Raw genomic sequence first — 20,056 nt, 5'->3', positions numbered from 1 at the left:
ATCAAGATGGAGTTGCAGCTTAAAAACCAGAAACTATCAACTGCTATGCCATGAATGGATTTGGTCAATCGGTTAGCTGTAATAGCAATAGCAAGATTATTGGCCCCCACAGACACAAGCTTGCGGAATTGAGACTTAAAGATGTCATATACAAAAGGTTTCAATATCCTTATCAGTGTCCTCTGAAAAGAAATCTTGAAAGATTTTATCATACATATTCCACAAACATGGAAATTGAAATGGCTTCTTTGCTACATGTCCTAGGCTCCTAGCAGTTGAATTGTCAACCTGAGTTGATGTTTGTAGCATTGATCCCACATCTTGGAACATGAAGATTGGGGATTGATCTTTTCAGTTGCATTCAAGGCAAGGTAGAAGGGATTTAAACAAATGGATGCTACTGATCTGGTAGCCATGGAGCCCTGCTAAAGGAGGACAGCGCCAGGCAGACTACTGGGTTATTGCTGGGGAACTTGATCTTTTTGCAATCAAATCCTTATTTTCTTTAGTAAAATGCTTGTTATTCTTTCAAAAAAGAGAGGAAAAAAGAAGAAGAATATACCTAATACTAATTGGATGGAAATTAATTCAGAAAGAGCTTTTGATGGAAATTAATTCAGAAAGAGCTTTTTGATATGGTGACTGACCAACTATTATGGCACAGTAATTGGACAATTAGGATTTATCTGTTTAGACTTCAGATCCAGAGTGGGACCTGTGATTGGTACAGCTTGGATTGAGGAGAATCTTCCCACGTGTACCATGGCATTATTGGTTTATGGACAGCCATACACTTCAAAACCTTTGACACATTGTCAAAGTGATTTTTGGTACAGAGAATTACATTGGTTTGATTTCGTTAATTGGACATTCAAGGGTGGGCGGTCAGTCAACTAACAAGTTTCCATCAATCAATCAGAGCATGCGAAGGATGCATGATAAAAGTTGTGGCCAAAATTTTTCACACCAGCTGTTAGCCTGTAGCAACCGTCTTTGGAAATTTGAATTAGACAATATCATGGTGAAAATATTGCACGATTCCCAAAATCAAGCCAGTTTTTAAATTCCTGCAATTCATCTTGAAGATTTTATTTAGATGTTAAAGAATAAGATGGGTGGATCATTGGCCCTTTTTCTGATGATCTAGACCATTGTCTCATAAAGAGCCATAGTAAGACGTGGGGGGGGCGGGAACCACAACTTCATTGGATGAAATGCAAACCATTGGAAGTCCATTAGATCAATGGTTTGGATCAATGAACCATAAGCTTCATTTCTACAGATGAGAAACGATTCTTCCTGCACAGAAATCAGCACCCACAAGTCTCCAGCTCGTTCCATAGCCAAGCTGGTAAAGACCTATCCCCAAGCTTCAAGCCCATATTAAGTTCCTTAGGTGGATCCTCCGAGGATACCCAAAAAAAAAAAAAAATCAGCACAAACAAGCAACAGTAAGAGACAAGATTGGGTTTTCAGTAGATTCTCCATCATCTCTCCACACTCTAGATACGAAGAACAAATAAACAGAGAACTACATTTCAGTCGTGATGCTCAAAAAATTAAAAAACAACCCCCCATGATATAGACCCAGCTAAGACATAACCGGTGAACTATTCATCTACCACAGTTTGGCATGGTAATACATCAAATAAACAAACCTAACATAGATATTCATTCCGCCCGTGGTGGTCTGATACATCATACATTCCGCAATGTGCAGGAATCTGCTAGGAAAGCCATTGACCGACCAAAACACCCCAACACGGATCTGCTACAGCCCATAAACCTTCACATCTCTCTGCTCTCATGTCCAATCTCCAGGCCAAAGGCCAGTGTGCTTTTAGGCTGAGCGCTTGGGGCAAGCAAGCAGCAGCTGGGGCAAGGGCTATCACGCCTTTGGATTTTGATATACTAAAATCACCAGAACTATGCTTCCCTTTTACAACTTTATTTCTTCATGTGCTCGGGAATGAGACGCTGAAGAAGATCCGGAGGAGCACCTGCCAGCTCTAAAGAAGTTGGGTGTGTGGGAATACATTAGATTGAGTATAATTATAAAAAGAAACCTGATAAAAAGGAAATAAAGGCAGGGTAATCTTCACCTTGAGGCGTGAAGTTGAATAGAGGGGGAAAGGGGCGTCCATTAGGCAGGTGTGCATTTGGCTCTCTCAAGTCATCAAAGAAGGGGTGTGCGCATGCCTCCAACTGCAGATTGTAACAACGTTTATTCTTATAGTTAAATTCCTCACCCAAAAAAGAAGCAAAAAAGAAGAAGAAGAAGAAGAAGAAGAGAAGGCTGCAGATAAAATGAAGTAACATTATAAAGAGAGGGCAGAGAAAATACTAGATGAAAACTCTAATGTGAATTCAAATATCCCAAGAGTATAATCAATCCCTGCCAGATTAGAACCTTCATATAGAGACAATCATCAAGAACAAATACGTTTAAAGATGGAAAATGAAACTTACAGCAGTGCAACGCAAATTTGGTGAATACTGGAGCAACCTTGATACAAGATCAACTGCCTCAGGAGGCATCCTCTTGTGAAAAATCTGCAAAAATAAATTTTAAGTGCGCCTAACTGATGATGATAATCATGTCATGAACATATATATATATATATGTATTGACCAGTTAAAAGAATTAAACAAGAATGTGTTGCTTAGACTCAACACACACCTTGTGCCATGGATGAGCTTTGATCTGAGGAAACTTGAACTCTGTGTAGTTTGGATTCATGCACTTGATCTCTTCTCTAGTTGGGGTCCCAAGAACCTGGCATGACAACATAAGTTACTCCAGAGTACAAAATATTTTGCAAAGCATGTATACATCACACGGAATCAGCCAAATGAGATCAGACCTTGATGATTTCCACCAGCTGATCGACACCGCTTTCTCCAGGAAACAGAGGCTGCATGATATCCGTCAACCAATTAGACATTAGAAAAGATTATACCTAAACGGTCAGATCAAAAACAAAAAATAAATCAAGAACATAACACCAAGACATCTTTCAGAGGGCAATATAGCAAGCAACTTGCACCCAGGCATGCCAGAAATGAGTTCCAGAATGGGGCATGGTTGACGCCAAAAGAAAAGGCAATGGCAGAGCCAACTAAAATACACAAGGGAGATAATTTGTACAACGTTTATTTTGAATGTAAGGTCAATATGATTATGCTGCAACTGCATGTTATCACCATCCAATTCTAGAAATACAAGAATGAGAGTGGGCAACATCAATAGTAACAAGAGGTCACATGTTATCAGTCTGCCCTGTATTTGTTTCATTTGCTTGTGGTTTCTTTCAATAAAATCTTTGTCACCATTCAAATTTTTTAAAAAGAAAAGACAAAAAATAGTGGTATGTGATGCAAAATTGCGTCTTACTAGAAGATGATTAGAAGTAAAACTGAACATTTGATTTATAAATGTCGGGCTGAGGAAAGCATTGTATGCAATGTGTTATGCAAGCTGCCCCTACAGGCCACCGAAATTATAGGACGAGAAAGCAGAGGTACCCTCATCAGCTATGTAATCGCTAATAAAGTAGATTATAGGAAGACAAATACAGAGATAACAAACCATTATGATATTTCAATGGTCAATTGGCATGTCTTCCACAATAAAGTAAAAGGTGACCTTATTCTCGTCAATTATGCTCAATGTTAAAGAGTTTCAAAGGAAACTGAAACCATCAGGTCAATGAAAATCAATAACAGAGACAACAATGGGTTTTTCGGAAGCATAGGAGGCAAGATACAACTCTGCGGTACCAACCCTACAAAAGAACTAAGTAAACACTACTAAAGAGTTTCAAAAGAAACTGAAACCATCAGGCCATGAAGTAATCAAAATAACAGAAAAAAAAAAACAATGGGTTTTATGGAAGCATGGTAAGCAAGATAGAACTCTGCAGCTCCAACACTACAAAGGAACTAAGTAAAGACTACCAAAGAACTAAGTACATGCAACTCATAATACTAGCGTGCCAACCTGCCCTAGAAGAAGCTCAGCTACGACACAACCAACAGACCACATGTCAATTGCTGTTGTGTATTCTGTAGCTCCAAAGATCAGCTCTGGAGCTCTATAATACCGCGAACAAATGTATGATATATTAGGTTCTCCCGGCACCTGCAGTTACCTAAAAATGTTAGAATTTACCAATTCACGAGAATTTATTCAAATGCAGAGAAACATAACATACCAACATTTTGGCACTTCCAAAATCACAAATCTTTAGTTGATGAGTATGGGGATTGACCTGAAACATTTATCACATTTTCGAATAAGTACTTGGGAAGCACAAGATTCTGAACTAGATTGTTATAAAAATAAAATTTAAAAAAAAAAAAAAAAAAAAACCACACACACACACACAGAGAGGGAAAACAGAAAAAGAGATACATTATTGAAGTTCAAGACACTTCCGAGCACCGTAATCGGTGTTCTATGGAAGCAAACCTCAGCACTTCTCAGCTGTCATCATAGCTTTCGACAAATTGGTAATCTATTGTTAGGGAACTTTATAAAAGTCAGGAATTGAGTGCGTCCATACTGTGCTAAATTGGATCTCACTGATTACGATGCTAAGAGTAATTTCTGTGAATTATTGCATTTTTTGTTCTGTTTTGGATGCATTCTATGAACTACTGCATCAATGTCATAAAATGTGAATGGGTTATAGACTTATGGTGGCATGAATCTTATACTCAGGGAGTGCAGTTTCAGCATCTTGTGATCTCTAGATGCTTGAGGTTCTAAAATAGCTCATTTCAAGATCCAACGAGTGTGGTACCAAAATAGATCAACCAGAAATCTTTTATGAAGTCCATGGTCAAGAGCGGCATTTGCTGCAGAATGGCCAGACCACCAAGCACGTCATGGGCAACAACTCCCAGCAGCTACATGGATGAGGAATAGAGGATAGCCATGCTCTGTTAAAAACCACTTCCACTTCACTGACTATTGCCTTTAGTGTATTGAAATGACAAAAAAAAAAAAAAAAAGTTTGTTCGAGAACTTTGATACCCAACCGAGCTTTAACAAATTCGCCCCTGTTTAGAGTCCACAATCCTCTAAAATTGTTCATGGATGGATCTCAAGTAGTAATGAAGATCTTGGGACTCTTCACCATCCAAGTAATCTGGACTAATTGATTTGACATGATCAGTTCTACGTGAGGTGTAGCTGACCTCGCCCTTGTCCAGTAACCATTCTGAGGGGGGTTAGACAATCAATAAAATTACTAACAGCACCCAAAGAAAGAGTATCAAAATGCTTACCAATAAATTCTGTGGTTTAATGTCACGATGACACACACCGATAACACCATGAAGGTAAGCTAGTGCACGACAGATCTGCCAAAGAAAAAGAAAAGTTCAGATAGAAGCAAAGAGTTCGCAGAGAACCTTTGTAACATGATTAAGAATCACAGTACATAAGAGTAACAATTCTGCGGTGCATAAAATCATGATAGCTTAATTCATTAAAATTAACCTGATAAGTATACAGTTGAACGTAGATGAGGGGCATATGTTGGTTCATCTTGCTGTAGTGCTTTGCAACTCGGTAAACAGTTTCTGAGACATACTCCAGGACAAGGTTAAGGTACAGCTCATCTTTGTCAGTGGTTGAAAAGAAACAGTGCTTTAGTTGAACTATGTTAGGGTGTTCCACCAAGCGCATAACTTGGAGTTCCCTGTTCTTGTATCTCTTATCCTGCAGTACCTTCTTTATAGCAACTGCTTCCCCTGTTTCCAGGCACTTGGCCTAAATAGACCAAAATTAGTAAATGCTTTGATCATGCCTAGTGAAAAAATTTGGCATGAAATTCAAAAACCTAGCTTCCATCATGAGGTGGACAAATTAAATACTACATACCTGAAAAACTACACCAAACGAACCAGTGCCTACTACACGTTCTGCCATGTATGAGATTGTCTGGCATCCAAATAACAAACAGAGTATTAACTTAAGCAAGTTCTTTATGCAAAAATTGGATAAGATTTAAAATTGGCTTAAATTAACCAACCATAAACTGTTAACAGGGCAGAAAACTTGAATGAGAAATATAAAAGCATCAGGTGGCATATATTGGACCACAGTTGCCAAACTGAGAAACGGAGGAAAGGAATAAATAGAAGTTAGAAAATGCATGAAACAGATGATTTTGAAAGGAACATGATTGTGTTGGCCATATGCTTCAATTTGTTCTTGGGATGCTGTAAAAAGATTTGAAGGAATTCGAGAAGCTGATTCTTCCATGTTAGGGGGAGGATGATATGTCATCATCTTCGCTTCTTCTGTTTCTATTTCTTTCAGCTTTTGCCCCTTAATAAATTTCATCCCACATCATCATCATTATCTAAGCCCTATCCCAACTAATTGGGGTTAAAAAAAGGAAGGCAGAAAACAACTCTGGAAAATAGGAGTGAGAAACATAGGCATTTGCAGGGGGGGACCAAGGTAGCTATGTATCGGTTAGAGCTCAACAAAATGGATAACTATCAGACCCATTAAAGGTAAAGTTTATGAGAAGCAGTCTCTAGCAAAAGGGATGCTGCACCAAACGAAAGTGGACATGAAAATTAGCGATTTGGTTACATTATCATTGCCATGCATAAATAGCATAAGTGTAACACAAGAGATGATATAGCACCAAAGGAATCTCTTTTATACTATATAATATTTTTTTAAGATGCAAAAAAAAAAAAAAAGAAGAAGAAGAAGAAGGAGGAGGAGGAGGAGGAGGAGGAAGAAGAAGAAGAAGAAGAAGAAGATGACCTGCTTTGGCTGACTAATATATATACAAAACAACATATAGAATCAGGCCAATGCAAAACAATAAACTAGGGAAAAAAGATGACCTGCTTTGGCTGACCATTTCGACCACCAATTGTTGTTGCAATTATCTGACCTGTTTCTGTCCCATTACCATTCACAACAGTGGCTTCCAACTCCTGCAAAATCCAACTTTACCAATCAGATCATATCATTACACGAAAACGCCATTTACAGGTATTGATCTAATAACCCCACATACAAAGATACCTGGATAAAATGAAAAAGAAAAATAAAGAAAAAAGGAAAGGAAAAAGAAATAAAGAAAATGTACCTTATCATCATGGTGGTCAGCTTTATCTTCTCTGATTTTCATTTCACGCATTTCCTTTGGAAGCTGATCAACACCAGCCTTGTCAGTTCTATCAATAGCAGCCATATTGGATGAGCTTGGATCAGGTTCCAGCAATGTAGAAGCAGTATGCTGATCTAAACCCATAGTTGTCGCTTCACCTACACGGGGTTCCTCCTTAGGAACCCTCCCTTCTACATCTTGATCAACTTTCACTCTTTTGGTGCCAGAACCCCCACCCTGGTACAAAATAGAAGGAGAAATTCTTCTGAAATTTCAACAACCATCAACCTATTGATTGTGCAGAACTTGTGTGTGTGTGTGTTGTCTGTGGATACTCTTAGCTGGTTGGATTTTTTCTCTTGCTTTAGTGATGGAAAGCTAGCATTTACCCAAAAGAAAAGAGCAAAGAGCTTAGGGGCGTCACAGCATGAGCTTTATAGACCTTGCAACTGAAATGACCCCAGACCCACCCAGGCTTTTCATGGAAGTAAGAAAATTTTATTCAAGAAACAAGAGAAATACATGGAGAGGTCATGCTTTCCAAATACAAAGTATGGCCTTCCCAGACCTTACCTAAGGTGCTAGCGAAATCACTATCCCCTATAAAAAGTAAGCGTAATGTTTATCCTAGAAGTTAAGTCATGAATAAAAATCCAATAAAAAAGATGAATCTCATAAAATTAAATGAAGCCACCATGGTTTGAAATGATAGTTTGCCACCCAAGAAGCCTTCCAAAGTCTGCATGTTAAAGGCTTTAAAAATATGATGTCTAAAAGGGCCATCAAAGATATTAGGTTATTAGCCAAAATGCGAGTAAACCCAGCATGGGCATCTTTCTTTATTGGACCCAAAGTGACATAAGATTTGCAGATGCGTAGCTGATGCAACTGATCACCGGAAACGAACATATAAGCACAAGTTATGCCTCCCGAAACTGACTCTGGCCCTTGCAATGTCTAATGAGGACCTCCTTTTGCACTGCACCCTCCATGAAGCTTCAACTGGCTCTCTTTCTCTCTTTTCTTTCTTTCTTTCTTCCTTTTTTTTTTTTTTGACATCTGGAAGATCCAATATTTCCATATTGTCGACAGATTCTTGGTTTCAAAGACCTATTACGTCGGATTGTGTCAACATCCATTGAAGAAATTGAATGGTTAAGAAACAGAACTCTCCTCTTGTTAAGTTGTTCTCCAATAAGGATAGAGTCCTGCAAATCTAACAAAGGAAAATCCCCTTAGAGATCGCAAGTGCTATAGACACACAATGACTGAACCAACTTAATTTGGAGGTCACATCAAACATCTCAAAAAAAAAAAAAAAAAAAAATCCCAACAGATTCACATCCCAAAAAAAAATCTCAGGATCAATGGAAAGTGTCAAGCTAGGCCCTTTAACCACTGGGGGTCATGACAATCTGATTGCTCATGATTCAGTTCACCTGTGGATCCAAACACAGTTTGAATTCAACCAAGAGGAAATGATAAAAATAGCGATATTTCCTATTACTTCCTCAAATTGCAGCTGTTCTGCTCAACATGATTTCAAGCCAGGTCCCTCAATATGAATGCCAAGGAACTAAATCCACACAATGTAATTTCAACCACGTCCCTCAATTCGATGATACCTAATATTCAAAATGAGATAGTGACCCTCAGATTGGCAGTCCTTTCAGATCCAACTTGAAAATAACATCATCACAACTTAGAGCCCAGACCTTCAATATGAATGAATGGTAAGGGAGATAACTGTAAATTTGGATGCTTTCCATCGAACAGACTAATAATTGCAATCCAATTCGATACTGTATCCAAACACTCCCCAAATATTTGTAATTCAACTCAATCAACTCCCAATCACCAATCGCCCATCACATTGCAACAAAAAATGGAGCCCTAATTAACACAAGTTACCAGACAACATCCCAAAACTATCAAACCCGAAACAAATCATAAAGCTAAGAAAAACCAAATATTAATAATAATAGTAATAAATAATAATAATAATAATGATAATAATAATAATAATAATCTATGATACTGATACAATAAATAAATAAATACCAAAAAAAAAAAAAAATGGCAAACAAACCAAAAATAACTCAGAAAAATCACAGCACGATCATCCAAAGAAAAGGAAAACAACAGAAAAACCCTAAAACCAAAAGCGAAAACCGCATACTAAAAAATCACAAGAGCGAAAACCCTACTAATTAAGAGACAGAAATGGATGAAAATCTAGGGCAAAAGAGAGAGTCAAAAGAAAAAAAAAAAAAAGGAAAATGAAAAAACTCACGGGATCTGAAACAGATGAACGGCCTGAAGCAATGCTCTTGAGGCGCCGCATCACATGCATGGCTCTTCCCCAAACCCCAAATTTCTTCTTCCTCCTCTTCTCTTCTCCTTCTTCCTTCGCTCAAACCCTAAAAAGCCCTTCTCTCTCTCCTCTCTTCCATTTTAATAGAGAAAGCCCCAAAAGAGGAAAGAGGAAAGAGAAAAGGAGAGAGCTAAAAAGAGAAACAGGGAAAAGTTAAAAAATTAAAATTAAAATTAAAAAGAAAGAAAAAAGACGTTCTTCTTTCTTCCTTCTTCTCGAACCGAAAATGTCTCAGCTCTTTCGTTTTCTCTCTCTTCTTCTTTTTCTCCCTTTTTTCTTTTTTTTTCTCTTTTTTTTTTTTTACTTCTCCTGTTCGGCGGTCAAAGGCCGCAACTCCAATCATTCCAATCGGGTCCGTAGTACGCCAGTCAAAGGACGAACCACAGCCGTCGATTGGTGATCGTGCGTGCATCGGACGGCACGCTGAAATGGCGCGGTTTGACAGGGGCTTGTCAGGGTGGACTTCCGGAAATGCCCTTGTTTTGTGGGGGAAATTGCCAGCGGTCCAGCACGAGCGATATGTGCGGGAGCTATCCCTGTGGAGCTGTTTACGGTTGCGTTTTGGCTGGATTTCGGAGCGTTGGAACCGGTCGTTAGTTTTCTCGGCTGGTCTCCGTGATAGTTCGTCACCATTCTCAAAATGATGGTGACAAATAATCCTCGCATCTGGAACACATGTATCACTATCCAGGCCATCCAGATTGTAGGGCACATTCCGGATGGACTATATATCTAAAATGACACTGATCAAGAGATCTTAATCGTCAAATTAATCACTATCTAGTGGACGGTTAAGATTAAAATTGTGAGGAAGCCGATGATTGCCGTCGTCTTCTGATGCTCGTTCATAATAGATTAAAAAAATTGGATGGTTTAGATGACCATACAACTATGCCTTGTGATTTGCCAAACAGTCCAAGAGTCGACATGATTTTTTTAAATAGTGGCAAACTATCATAACGAGTCTGTGTACTTAGTTTTCTTTTCTTTTCTTTTCTTTCTTTAGGCAACAGTCCAAGGAGGTTTTATCTTCATGGCACTCGAGTGTCTAGTGCTATGGCCATCGCGATGGTGGCCCAGCATAGTTGAACGGTCAGATTTGATTTTTTACTGGATAATGATGAAATTTCGGTCCCTATCAATGAGAAAGATGGGCTTGATCTGATCCTTACACGTGGCCCATTTCATCATTGCTGATAGAATCTGCCCACCACAGGACCAGCCAGACCGTACAATCATGAGCCTTTGGAGACACATGGGACCCATGGATTTTATCATGGATCACACCTGGCCTTGCTCCTGGAACGATGAAAGCAACTGGCATTTTTTGAATTGACCAAATGTTTTCACGGCTAGACAAGGTCCACGTACATCAACACCAGCATTGTCTAAATGATGGCCGCTTGTCCACCGTACACGTGGCGTGTACAGATGGGGATGCGGAGCAGAGAGTGAGGCCCTCACCGCCCATGTGGTGTGGTGACGCGGCAGGGTTTGATTGGTAGGGTGAATTATCATTGTTTTTATAATGCTGCTATTATAGCAAATGGCATTGCTTATCTTTTAGGATTGTGCATTTGACCAGCAATTACTATGTTTGTTGATTATTATAGTAGGCCATCGAAATAAGTTCTAGTGGAAAACATACTATTAGATGATATTGTCATTCAGTTACAATCACTAACACAATATCCTGGTGCTTTGCAACCTGTCTGTATTCAGTCCTCCACAGCTTGGTGAGTTACATCATCTTATCATTTCACAAATCTTAAAATAATGTGACCAATAGGTACTTTGCTACTCATGTTGATAAACATAACATATGATTGCTGATTATAGAAAACCCCAATTGATTTGAGCATAAAACACATACAACTTAATACAATATCAAATTTGAGTAATAGAAGTAGATTACACATGACTTGATTTTGAACTTTGGATCAGCAATGACACAAATTTCTGATTGATAGTACACTTTCAATTAATGGGTCGTATGGTGTCTGTAGAATAGATAACAAAAAATTAATCAAAGGTTGTAAATAATAGTTTCACATATATACAAAAATAATAAAGTAATCAATAACTTGTACATGTCGGTTATCGTTATAAAGACTTCACCTATGAAAGAATGGAAGGATATTACCACAATAATTGAGTAAGTATCGATTTGTAAATTGAGCCCATTCTTCAATGGATGACATGCCAATATGGATTAGTAAAACTCAAAGTTAAAGTACATATTAATTATGTAGAGGTTAGGTGAAATGTACTATGGGTGTTTGCACTAAGGAGGTAATAATAAGGAGCTTAAAATTGGCAAGCCACTGGCAAAACAATTATAAATAATGTGTTGTTTTTTTGATATTTTTCTCGTCAAACTTAGAATTCAATAATGATTTTAAACCAATTAGAATTAGATTATTCTTTGTAATGTATCTAATAGACATATTAGTCGGTAGTAGAGGTAATTATGATTTAAATAGTAAATTGTATACGAATTATATATGTGTTCAGTTCCCAATAAGTGTCATGTGTAGGTTACTTTTATTATATACTCCATTTCAGTAATAGCAGTAAATCATGTGCAAGATATTATCATCTGTTTAAATTCATATGTACTTATCTAAACCATAAATTTGACATTAATAATGTATCCCCATATAACTTAAGCACATACTTATCAACTAACACAAATATCATATTCTTCCTTGTCCAAAACATAAGTAGAACAAAATACAACAAGGATAGAATATAAAATTAAAGGAAAGTAAAAAAAATTTACATAATAATAACAACACATGCCCAATTTATATTAGAAAATGTAAATGGTATTGAGAATTTCTTAAAGCCGCATTGGTTACCTATATAATGAAAATTTAAAGAGTCTCATGTGACTTCAATTGACAAAATATTAACACAAGCCACACAATCTAACATGGTTTACTTAACTATGAAATATCGTGACAGACAGTTTTAATTAACCTAGTAAGCCTAAACCAATATTTGCAGTCACTCAAGCCTTTAGTGTTATGATAGATTAAATAATACAATTGCGTATTGCTCATCCAAAATGTTACTTGCAAAGAAGAATTAATTGTTGGTTAAACCCGGCACCTGTTTCAATACATTTAAAAGTTTAGACATGTGCAATATCCTTTCCATCTGTCACTTTCGATTGAAAACATTCTTACAATATCAACGACCCTACTGATTTATGTATCAAATAATGGATGATCTAACTTAGCCTTTCCTTTTGAATTTACTATGTTGCGAGTACTTTAAAAATCAACAGTGTTAAGTGCCAAGTTACAAAAAGCCTTATTTATGTCATTCGATTATCAAATCTAAAAGTCATTGTTACTAAAATCATCATATGATAGTTATAAAATGTCCTAGATATGCTTATCTGATTCTGATTTCTAGCATTCACATTTGTTGTCATCAAAATCATCAAATGATAGGTGTGACTTTCTGGTTAATTTACACATATATGCTCATATTTTAGTAATTTCAAATTATGAAAGTTAAACACTCAAATTGTTCAATACAATTACTATGAATATTATCAGCGTGTGGATGTGACTATTTATACATAAGAAACATGTATTAAGAATTAACAATACATTTGGAAACATAATGCAACACATCATATATTAGATGTATATGGACAATATAATTTGTATTGATTGACCTAATATACATGTTGAATGTCAAATAAACATCAATGTGGGCCTTAAAAAAAATTAACAGTGAGAATCATTATCACCGCTGCTTCACGTGGTGTGGTGTGGTCCACTTGAGATTTGGATCTGCCTCAGTTTTGGAATAATGCCATGAAATGATAAGTAAAAATGGATTGACGGTGTTGATAAAACCCATATATCACGATGGCCACTCAAAGCTCCTTCCCATTCCCAGCTGCAGACGGGCAGGGTAGGACGCAAAGGCAGTTTGGCTAGTGACGTTGCAACTAGCCAGGTGGCAAGTGGTTGGTGTCATGTGGGCTCACCATGATCTATGTGTTTTGTCCATACCGTCCATCCATTGTTACACAATATTTTAATAATTTACCCCATAAATGAGGCAAATCAAAATCTTAGGTGGACCACACCATGGGAAAATAGCAGTGATTGAACATCTACCATTGAAAACCTCATGGGGCCCACTATAATATTTATTTGACATCCAACCTGTAGATTAGGTCATACAGACCTTGATAATGGCAAAAAATAAATATTAGCTTGATCCAAAACTTTGGTAGCCCCAAGAAGTTTTTAATGGTGAGAGTTCAATCATCACTATGTCGCCCACTTGAGATTTTGATATACCCCAATTTTGAGTTCATATTATAAAATTGTTTTTAAAAATGTATGGACGGCATGGATGAGACACATATATCATGTTTGGGTCCATAAAGCACAGATAGGAGAGTAGCCAATCCATTTAGGACTCGGGTTGATCTAAAGAATTAGACAGATTTAATGGGAAAGTAAGTTCATGCGCTGGAAACCTAGGTAAGACCCACCGTCATGTTTTATAAGAAATCCACCCCATCTATCCTTTTTGTAAGATCATTCTAATACTTGAGAGAAAAATCGAACAAGATCGAAGATTCAAGTGGGTCGCACTAAGGGAATTTGTGGGTAGGGAAATTCCTACCATTGAAACCTCCTTCGATTTAAAGGTGATGTTTACATGCCATCCATACTATTCATAACGTCATTCGTACTAGGATGAATTGAGAACACAAATATTATACTATTCAAAACTTCCGTTGGCCCATGAATATTTCAACCGTAGGCGTTCCCCACATTTTTAGTCAACTCGAGTATTGGATCCGGCTCATTTTTTACCTCATATCGTAAAATGAGCTAAAAAAGTGATGGATGAAGTGATTTTTTATTTTTTAAATATGATGGTGAGACTCACCTAGATTTTCGACCGAGGAACCTACCATGAAGTACATGATGAGGCTTAATGGAGTGTTTTACTCGTGTTTTTATTACAGGATGAAATCAGGAGTGTGTATTGAAAATTGATGTTAAAGGCATGGATTTTATGATCCAAAGTCTCCAGAGCATGGGATAGACTCCAGAAAACCAATAGTGAAGATTTTACACGCTTGGGATTGAGGAAAGCAAGGCAAAGGGGCTTAAAAGGGTCCAGAATGCAAGATCATATGGTTCCCGCCATTCGATCAGTTCAAAACTTCATACATGGGATGAGGGCCATAAATTAACCGTACATATTAATTTTCATCCATTAAAGATCTCGGAAAGTGAGCCAACTGACAAATCAGCCCGTTAATCTCCAATTTGGGGCCCACCGGATCTTTGGAACTGCTTCAAACTTGGTGTTGACGGTTGAAATTATATGACAAAGAAGATGGACGGATTGGCTTTCTCGACCGTCCCAGCCATCCGGTGTAGTGCCAGCGCACGTGCGCTTTACGCACACACTCACGCATGTGGGGTCTGTTGCAACATTCTGGAGGAATCTGCACCGTCCATCTTCTTTGTCATATAATTTCAATCGTCAACACCAAGTTTGAAGCAGTTCCAAATATCAGGTGGGCCCCAAATTGGAGATTAACGGGCTGATTTGTCAGTTGGCTCACTTCCCGAGATCTTTAATGGATGAAAATTAATATGTACGGTTAATTTATGGCCCTCATCCCATGTATGAAGTTTTGAACTGATCGGATGGCGGGAACCATGTGATCTTGCATTCTGGACCCTTTTTGGGCCTCTTTATCGTGCTTTCCTCAGATCCCAGGCATGTAAAATCTTCACTATTGGTTTTCTGGAGTCCATCCCATGCTCTGGAGACTTTGGATCATAAAATCCATGCCTTTAATATCAATTTTCAATACACACTCCTGATTTCATCCTGTAATAAAAACACGAGTAAAACACTCCATTAAGCCTCATCATGTACGTCAATTTAGGCAATTACTGGGGTCTGATATGCAATATTTGACCCTGATCACAACCCCCAACCAGCATTTTGCTAGTCCCGAGCAAAACATGCGAAAAATAATTTTAGAAATAAAAGACCATTCCTGTACTCAAGTGACTTGTGAACAGATAGCTGAGATGTGAAAATTCTAAGATTCATGAATGGTAAGTAGAATTTTCTCCTGAAATCAAGCTCACAGTAAACTTCATAATCAAGTTCAACATATTAATCCATTAATTAGAACATTCCTAAACATTGAGTTCCACAGGTGTATAGTATAATCTCAGCTTACAATCATTAAGAGTTCCAATAATCAATTTCATGCTAAAATTGGTAATTAACAACAGAATTCCTGACAACCAACACTAGCATTTTAGATTAACCTTTCAGCCTTCATTTTTTTTTTTTTTTTTTTTTTTTGATTTTCTTTATGAACAGTACGCCAAGGAAGGGAATCAAATCCTCACCTACAGGGAGCAAACCTATGGTGAAAACTCGTCGCCTCATTTTTTTTATAAGTCAACTATGGAGAATCAAATCTACACCTATAGGGAGCAAACCTATGGTGAAGATTATGTGACTTAGCCTTTTAATTCTTCTTTTTACCAAGTTAATCATTCAGTTATCGAACCAAAACTTAATGTGCAAGCGAGATGTGATATGTGAAATCATGACTCAATCAATGTTTACAACGTCTAATCATGGATTAACAATTCAAAATTGACTGTGAAATCAAGCAGATGGCCGAATCCAAGAGTCATTAGTTACCAACATCATGTATCATGGTTTAAAATTTTCACAAATTTTGCTCAAGACCAAGAAAATACTGATTAGGTACCCTAATCTCCCACCCCCAACCGAAAATCTACATTGTCCTCAATGTAAAAGAAATAAACAAGCAATGCACATGGGACAACGAGAATAAAAGAGGAGTGATGAAAAGATAATACCTGGATGGAGAATCAAGAAGCTTTCTCAAAATTGGTGAAAAATTTCAACGTAAAAGCGAGTTAGCACAAGAGAGAAATCAACATAAGTAAAAATAACAAAAAGAAAAACAAAAGAAGATCCTACCTATACCACTTTCGCAGGTGCTCTCGATTGCATTTAGCGCATGCAACAAGCCTTTAAACCCCTAGGTTACCCCTAGTGGACGAGTTGTAGTCTCGTGAGGGTTTGCAGTAATGTTACCCACAAACATTGAAGTAACTAACTAAGAAAAATGAAACTGACTGAAATAAAAAGCAAGACAATAAAGCAAACGGCTGGGTTGCCTCCCATGAGCGCTAAGTTTAACGTCTTCAGCCAGACAAGAACGGACCATGAATGAAATAATCTTTATAACCAGGGTCCGCCAAAGAAATTACCTCAACACTTTCATTAACCGATCCCAGACAAGTGATGTGAGTTCCCATGAGCTGTGCTATCTGAAATAAGGCAACTGACACTGTCGTCAAATAATTTAAGGACTTCTGCTCGAACGACTTCTTCTATGTTAGGATCACGCTTCCTTTGCATGTTATGCGATATTACCACAGCATGATCCATCCATACAGTGGGGCATACTCCCTGGATTTTTTCTATCTTCCGTTCAATTTCTGCCTTATATGCTCTAAGAACATTAAGCAGCCTGCTCGCCTTTGTCTTCTCAGAGTTACAAACTGTGCTGTCAGGAAGAGTCTCAGAGGGATGAAGAGGTTCCACTTTCGCTCTCCATTTTTCAGTCTCCAATATAGGAGTAGAGTCGAGCAATGCATTGACTTCATGGATGAGACTATCAATGTCAAAATCCATGCTCGATTGTGCTAAGCAGGTCTCAAGAGGATCTTCAAAAGATGTACGGAAGGAGTCCTGCACAAGGCTCTCGATCATGTCCACTTCAAATATGTCATCCAAATCTGAGGGTTGTTGTCCTGCATTAAAAACATTGAGTTTAATATTCATGTTACCAAAGGACAATTTCATAACTCCATTCCTGCAATTGATAATAGCATTAGATGTGGCCAAAAATGGACGACCCAAAATGACTGGGATCTGACTGTGAGGATTCTGGACAGGCTGAGTATCTATAACTATGAAATCCACTGGAAAATAAAATTTATCAACCTGGATTAACACATCTTCAATAACACCCCGGGGCACCTTGACAGATCTATCGGCTAGTTGTAATGTTACCTTAGTCGGTTTCAACTCACCAAGTCCTAGCGCTCATAAACCGAATATGGTAACAAATTGACACTCGCCCTAAATCAAGTAATGCCTTCCCGATCTTATGATCTCCCATGCCGCAAGAAATGGTGGGAGCTCTGGATCCCTAAATTTAGGAGGGGTGTTATGTTGAATCATGGAGCTGAGTGCTCCGCAAGGAAGACTTTCTTATGAACATTCGCTTACGCTTTTGAGTGCATAAATCTTTAAGAAACTTAGCGTAAGCGAGGACTTGCTTGATAGCGTCAAGCAACGGGATATTGACTTGCACTTTTTGAAACACATACAAGATTTCATCAAAGTAATTTCTTTTCTTTATTGGTGACAGAAGATGAGGAAAGGGTGCTTTGGGCACATAAGGTGGCACATTAGTGGCTCGTGGAGAGTCAGAGAGCTTTTGGACTTTGGATGCATTGGTATGGCTCTGTGCTTCATCTTGATCTTCTGTTTTAGAATTTGATTCATCCCCAGGCATCTCTATTCTGTTATCAATCTGCTTGCTTGACCTAAGGGTAGTGATCGATTTGGCCTGTTCATGATATTGCCCTTGGTTGGAATTAGAGCCAATCTCATACTGTCCCTTTGGATTAGCCTCAGGTTGGCCAGGGAACTTGCCCTTCTCTCTCTCACTCAATGTGGCAGCTAGTTGACCCATTTGTGCTTCCAGCTTGGCAATGGATTGTGCATTTGCATGTAAGCTTTGCTGGTTGGCCAGTAAGGTTTGTTGGGTGTCTTTTTGGAATTGGAGAGAACTCTGCATGAAAAGATGGAGTGTATCCTCAAGAGATGGTTTCCTTGATTGTGTAGGCAGTTGTTGATATTGTGGAAACTGTTGAGGTTGTTGACTGCCAATTTGGAGGTGCGGTTGCATGGGAGGATTTCCAGATGGTCCTCCTTATTGTGGTCCTTTTACCCAAGAGAAATTTGGATGTCTAGCCCACCCTGGGTTGTATGTGTTCGAGTAAGGATCATTCCCAGATTTTTGAAAAGTGTTCATAGCATGAACTTGTTCAGAGAGAAGTTCTGGGAATGCTGCACCAGATGGACAAGACTGCATAGGATGGGCAGGACTGGAACATGTGGCATATGCCTCGACTTGAGTTGTTTGTGGTGGTCCATTATTTAATACCAGAGCATCAACTTTCTTTGTCAGGTTATCAAGCTTGGCACTCAGCTCTGGTATGACTCCTATCTCATATATACCACCTCTCTTTTGTGGTTGGGGACTTTTGTCACCTCTATTTGAATAATCCCATTGCTGGGAATTTTCGCACAAGGTTTCAAAGAAGCTCCACGCTTCGACATCACTTTTGGTCATGAATGACCCTCCACTGGTGGCATCAACCATGCGACGGTTCTGTGGTGTCAGACCGTCATAGAAGTATTGAACTTGTTGCCACTTCTCAAAACCATAGTGAGGACATTTAAGAAGCAAGTCCTTCCATCTTTCCCAACATTCATGAAAGTGCTCGCCCTCTTTTTGTGTGAAGTTAGTAATTTCTCTACGGAGGGCATTGGTTTTGTGAACGGGGAAGAACTTGTTTAAGAACTTCTTAGACAGTTGGTCCCATGTAGTGATAGATCCAACTTCTAGAGAATTCAACCATGCTTTCGCCTTATCCTTCAAAGAAAAAGGAAACAGGCGTAGGCGGATCGAATCGTCTGAGAAGTTTTAGAACTTAAAGGTGGAGCAAATGTTTAAGAATTCTTTCACATGATGATATGGGTCCTCCTTGTCCAATCCATAAAAGGATGGCAACAATTGTATGACTTCAGAGGTTTAAGTTCAAAGTGTGTTGCCGTAGTGGTTGGCAACACTATGCATGAAGGCGCATTAAATTGGACAGGAGCTGAATAATCTTTGAGAGCTTTAACTTCAATCTCATTCGCCATTTCAACAGGATTATTTCTCAATCTTTCACGAATTGTTCTTTCAATCTCAGGATCAAACGGTGCTAGTTCTATATTCAGAGATCTACGTCCTAGCATAAACTATGTTATTGCAATGTAAGAAAGAAAACTAAACTAAGAAGTAACCTAAGAGAAATAAAACTAGACCTAGGACCTATGAGTTTCTTAAACAAGTTAAAACTATGTAAATAAGAATGGGAAGAAAGAACCCTGAATAGGAGATGATTGATGTCTGAAGAATAGGGAGCTCCTCCTTCACTTCCAATTTGGAGATCTATGTTAGAATCTAACTTAGAAATTTATGTCAGGATCCTACAAAACAGGAAATAGGTTAGTTTCTAAAATCAAGAACAGAACTCTAAGTTAGAAAAAATCCTAAGCTATGAATTATGATAAGAGAGAATCTTAAATCCAATTGGACCGAAACAGTCCCCGGCAACGGCGCCAAAAACTTGATGTT

General features: G+C 38.2%; 1 protein-coding gene and 1 non-coding gene across 3 annotated transcripts; one reads left to right on the top strand and one right to left on the bottom strand.

Moving 5' to 3' along the window:
* Positions 1 to 1,451: 1,451 nt before the first annotated feature.
* On the bottom strand, positions 1,452 to 9,788 carry LOC131248526 (shaggy-related protein kinase theta). 2 transcript variants are annotated; one of them, XM_058248836.1, is made up of 13 exons: positions 9,439 to 9,788; positions 7,125 to 7,382; positions 6,877 to 6,969; positions 5,891 to 5,950; positions 5,507 to 5,779; positions 5,293 to 5,367; positions 4,215 to 4,271; positions 4,001 to 4,141; positions 2,865 to 2,915; positions 2,681 to 2,776; positions 2,470 to 2,553; positions 2,103 to 2,205; positions 1,452 to 2,009 (listed from the first exon to the last, which is right to left on the bottom strand). In XM_058248836.1, exons 1-13 carry the CDS (start codon positions 9,496 to 9,498, stop codon positions 1,948 to 1,950), a joined length of 1,413 nt encoding a protein of 470 aa, XP_058104819.1. In that variant the 5' UTR covers positions 9,499 to 9,788; the 3' UTR covers positions 1,452 to 1,947. The 2 variants fall into 2 exon arrangements, with proteins under 2 accessions (XP_058104819.1, XP_058104820.1); XM_058248837.1 differs by lacking the exons at positions 6,877 to 6,969; positions 7,125 to 7,382; positions 9,439 to 9,788 and adding an exon at positions 6,794 to 6,801.
* Positions 9,789 to 19,091: 9,303 nt separating this feature from the next.
* On the top strand, positions 19,092 to 19,198 carry LOC131250286 (small nucleolar RNA R71). Its single transcript, XR_009173213.1, has one exon. It is a non-coding gene; the product is annotated as a small nucleolar RNA R71 (small nucleolar RNA).
* The last annotated feature ends 858 nt before the right edge of the window (positions 19,199 to 20,056 follow it).

The sequence above is a fragment of the Magnolia sinica genome, chromosome 6 (assembly GCF_029962835.1).
Source record: "Magnolia sinica isolate HGM2019 chromosome 6, MsV1, whole genome shotgun sequence".
NCBI lineage: Eukaryota > Viridiplantae > Streptophyta > Magnoliopsida > Magnoliales > Magnoliaceae > Magnolia > Magnolia sinica.
Note: the sequence above shows the minus strand (reverse complement) of the source record. Positions and strands in the feature narration are given on the sequence as shown.

Bases quoted from the DNA above. Each gene is read 5' to 3' on its own strand.
- LOC131248526 (XM_058248836.1), bottom strand. From the start codon at position 9,498: ATGCATGTGATGCGGCGCCTCAAGAGCATTGCTTCAGGCCGTTCATCT. The intron at 4,142-4,214 runs GTATGTTATGTT...AGGTAACTGCAG, and splicing joins TTGGAAGTGCCAAAATGTTG to GTGCCGGGAGAACCTAATAT. The intron at 2,206-2,469 runs GTAAGTTTCATT...TACAATCTGCAG, and splicing joins CAAATTTGCGTTGCACTGCT to TTGGAGGCATGCGCACACCC.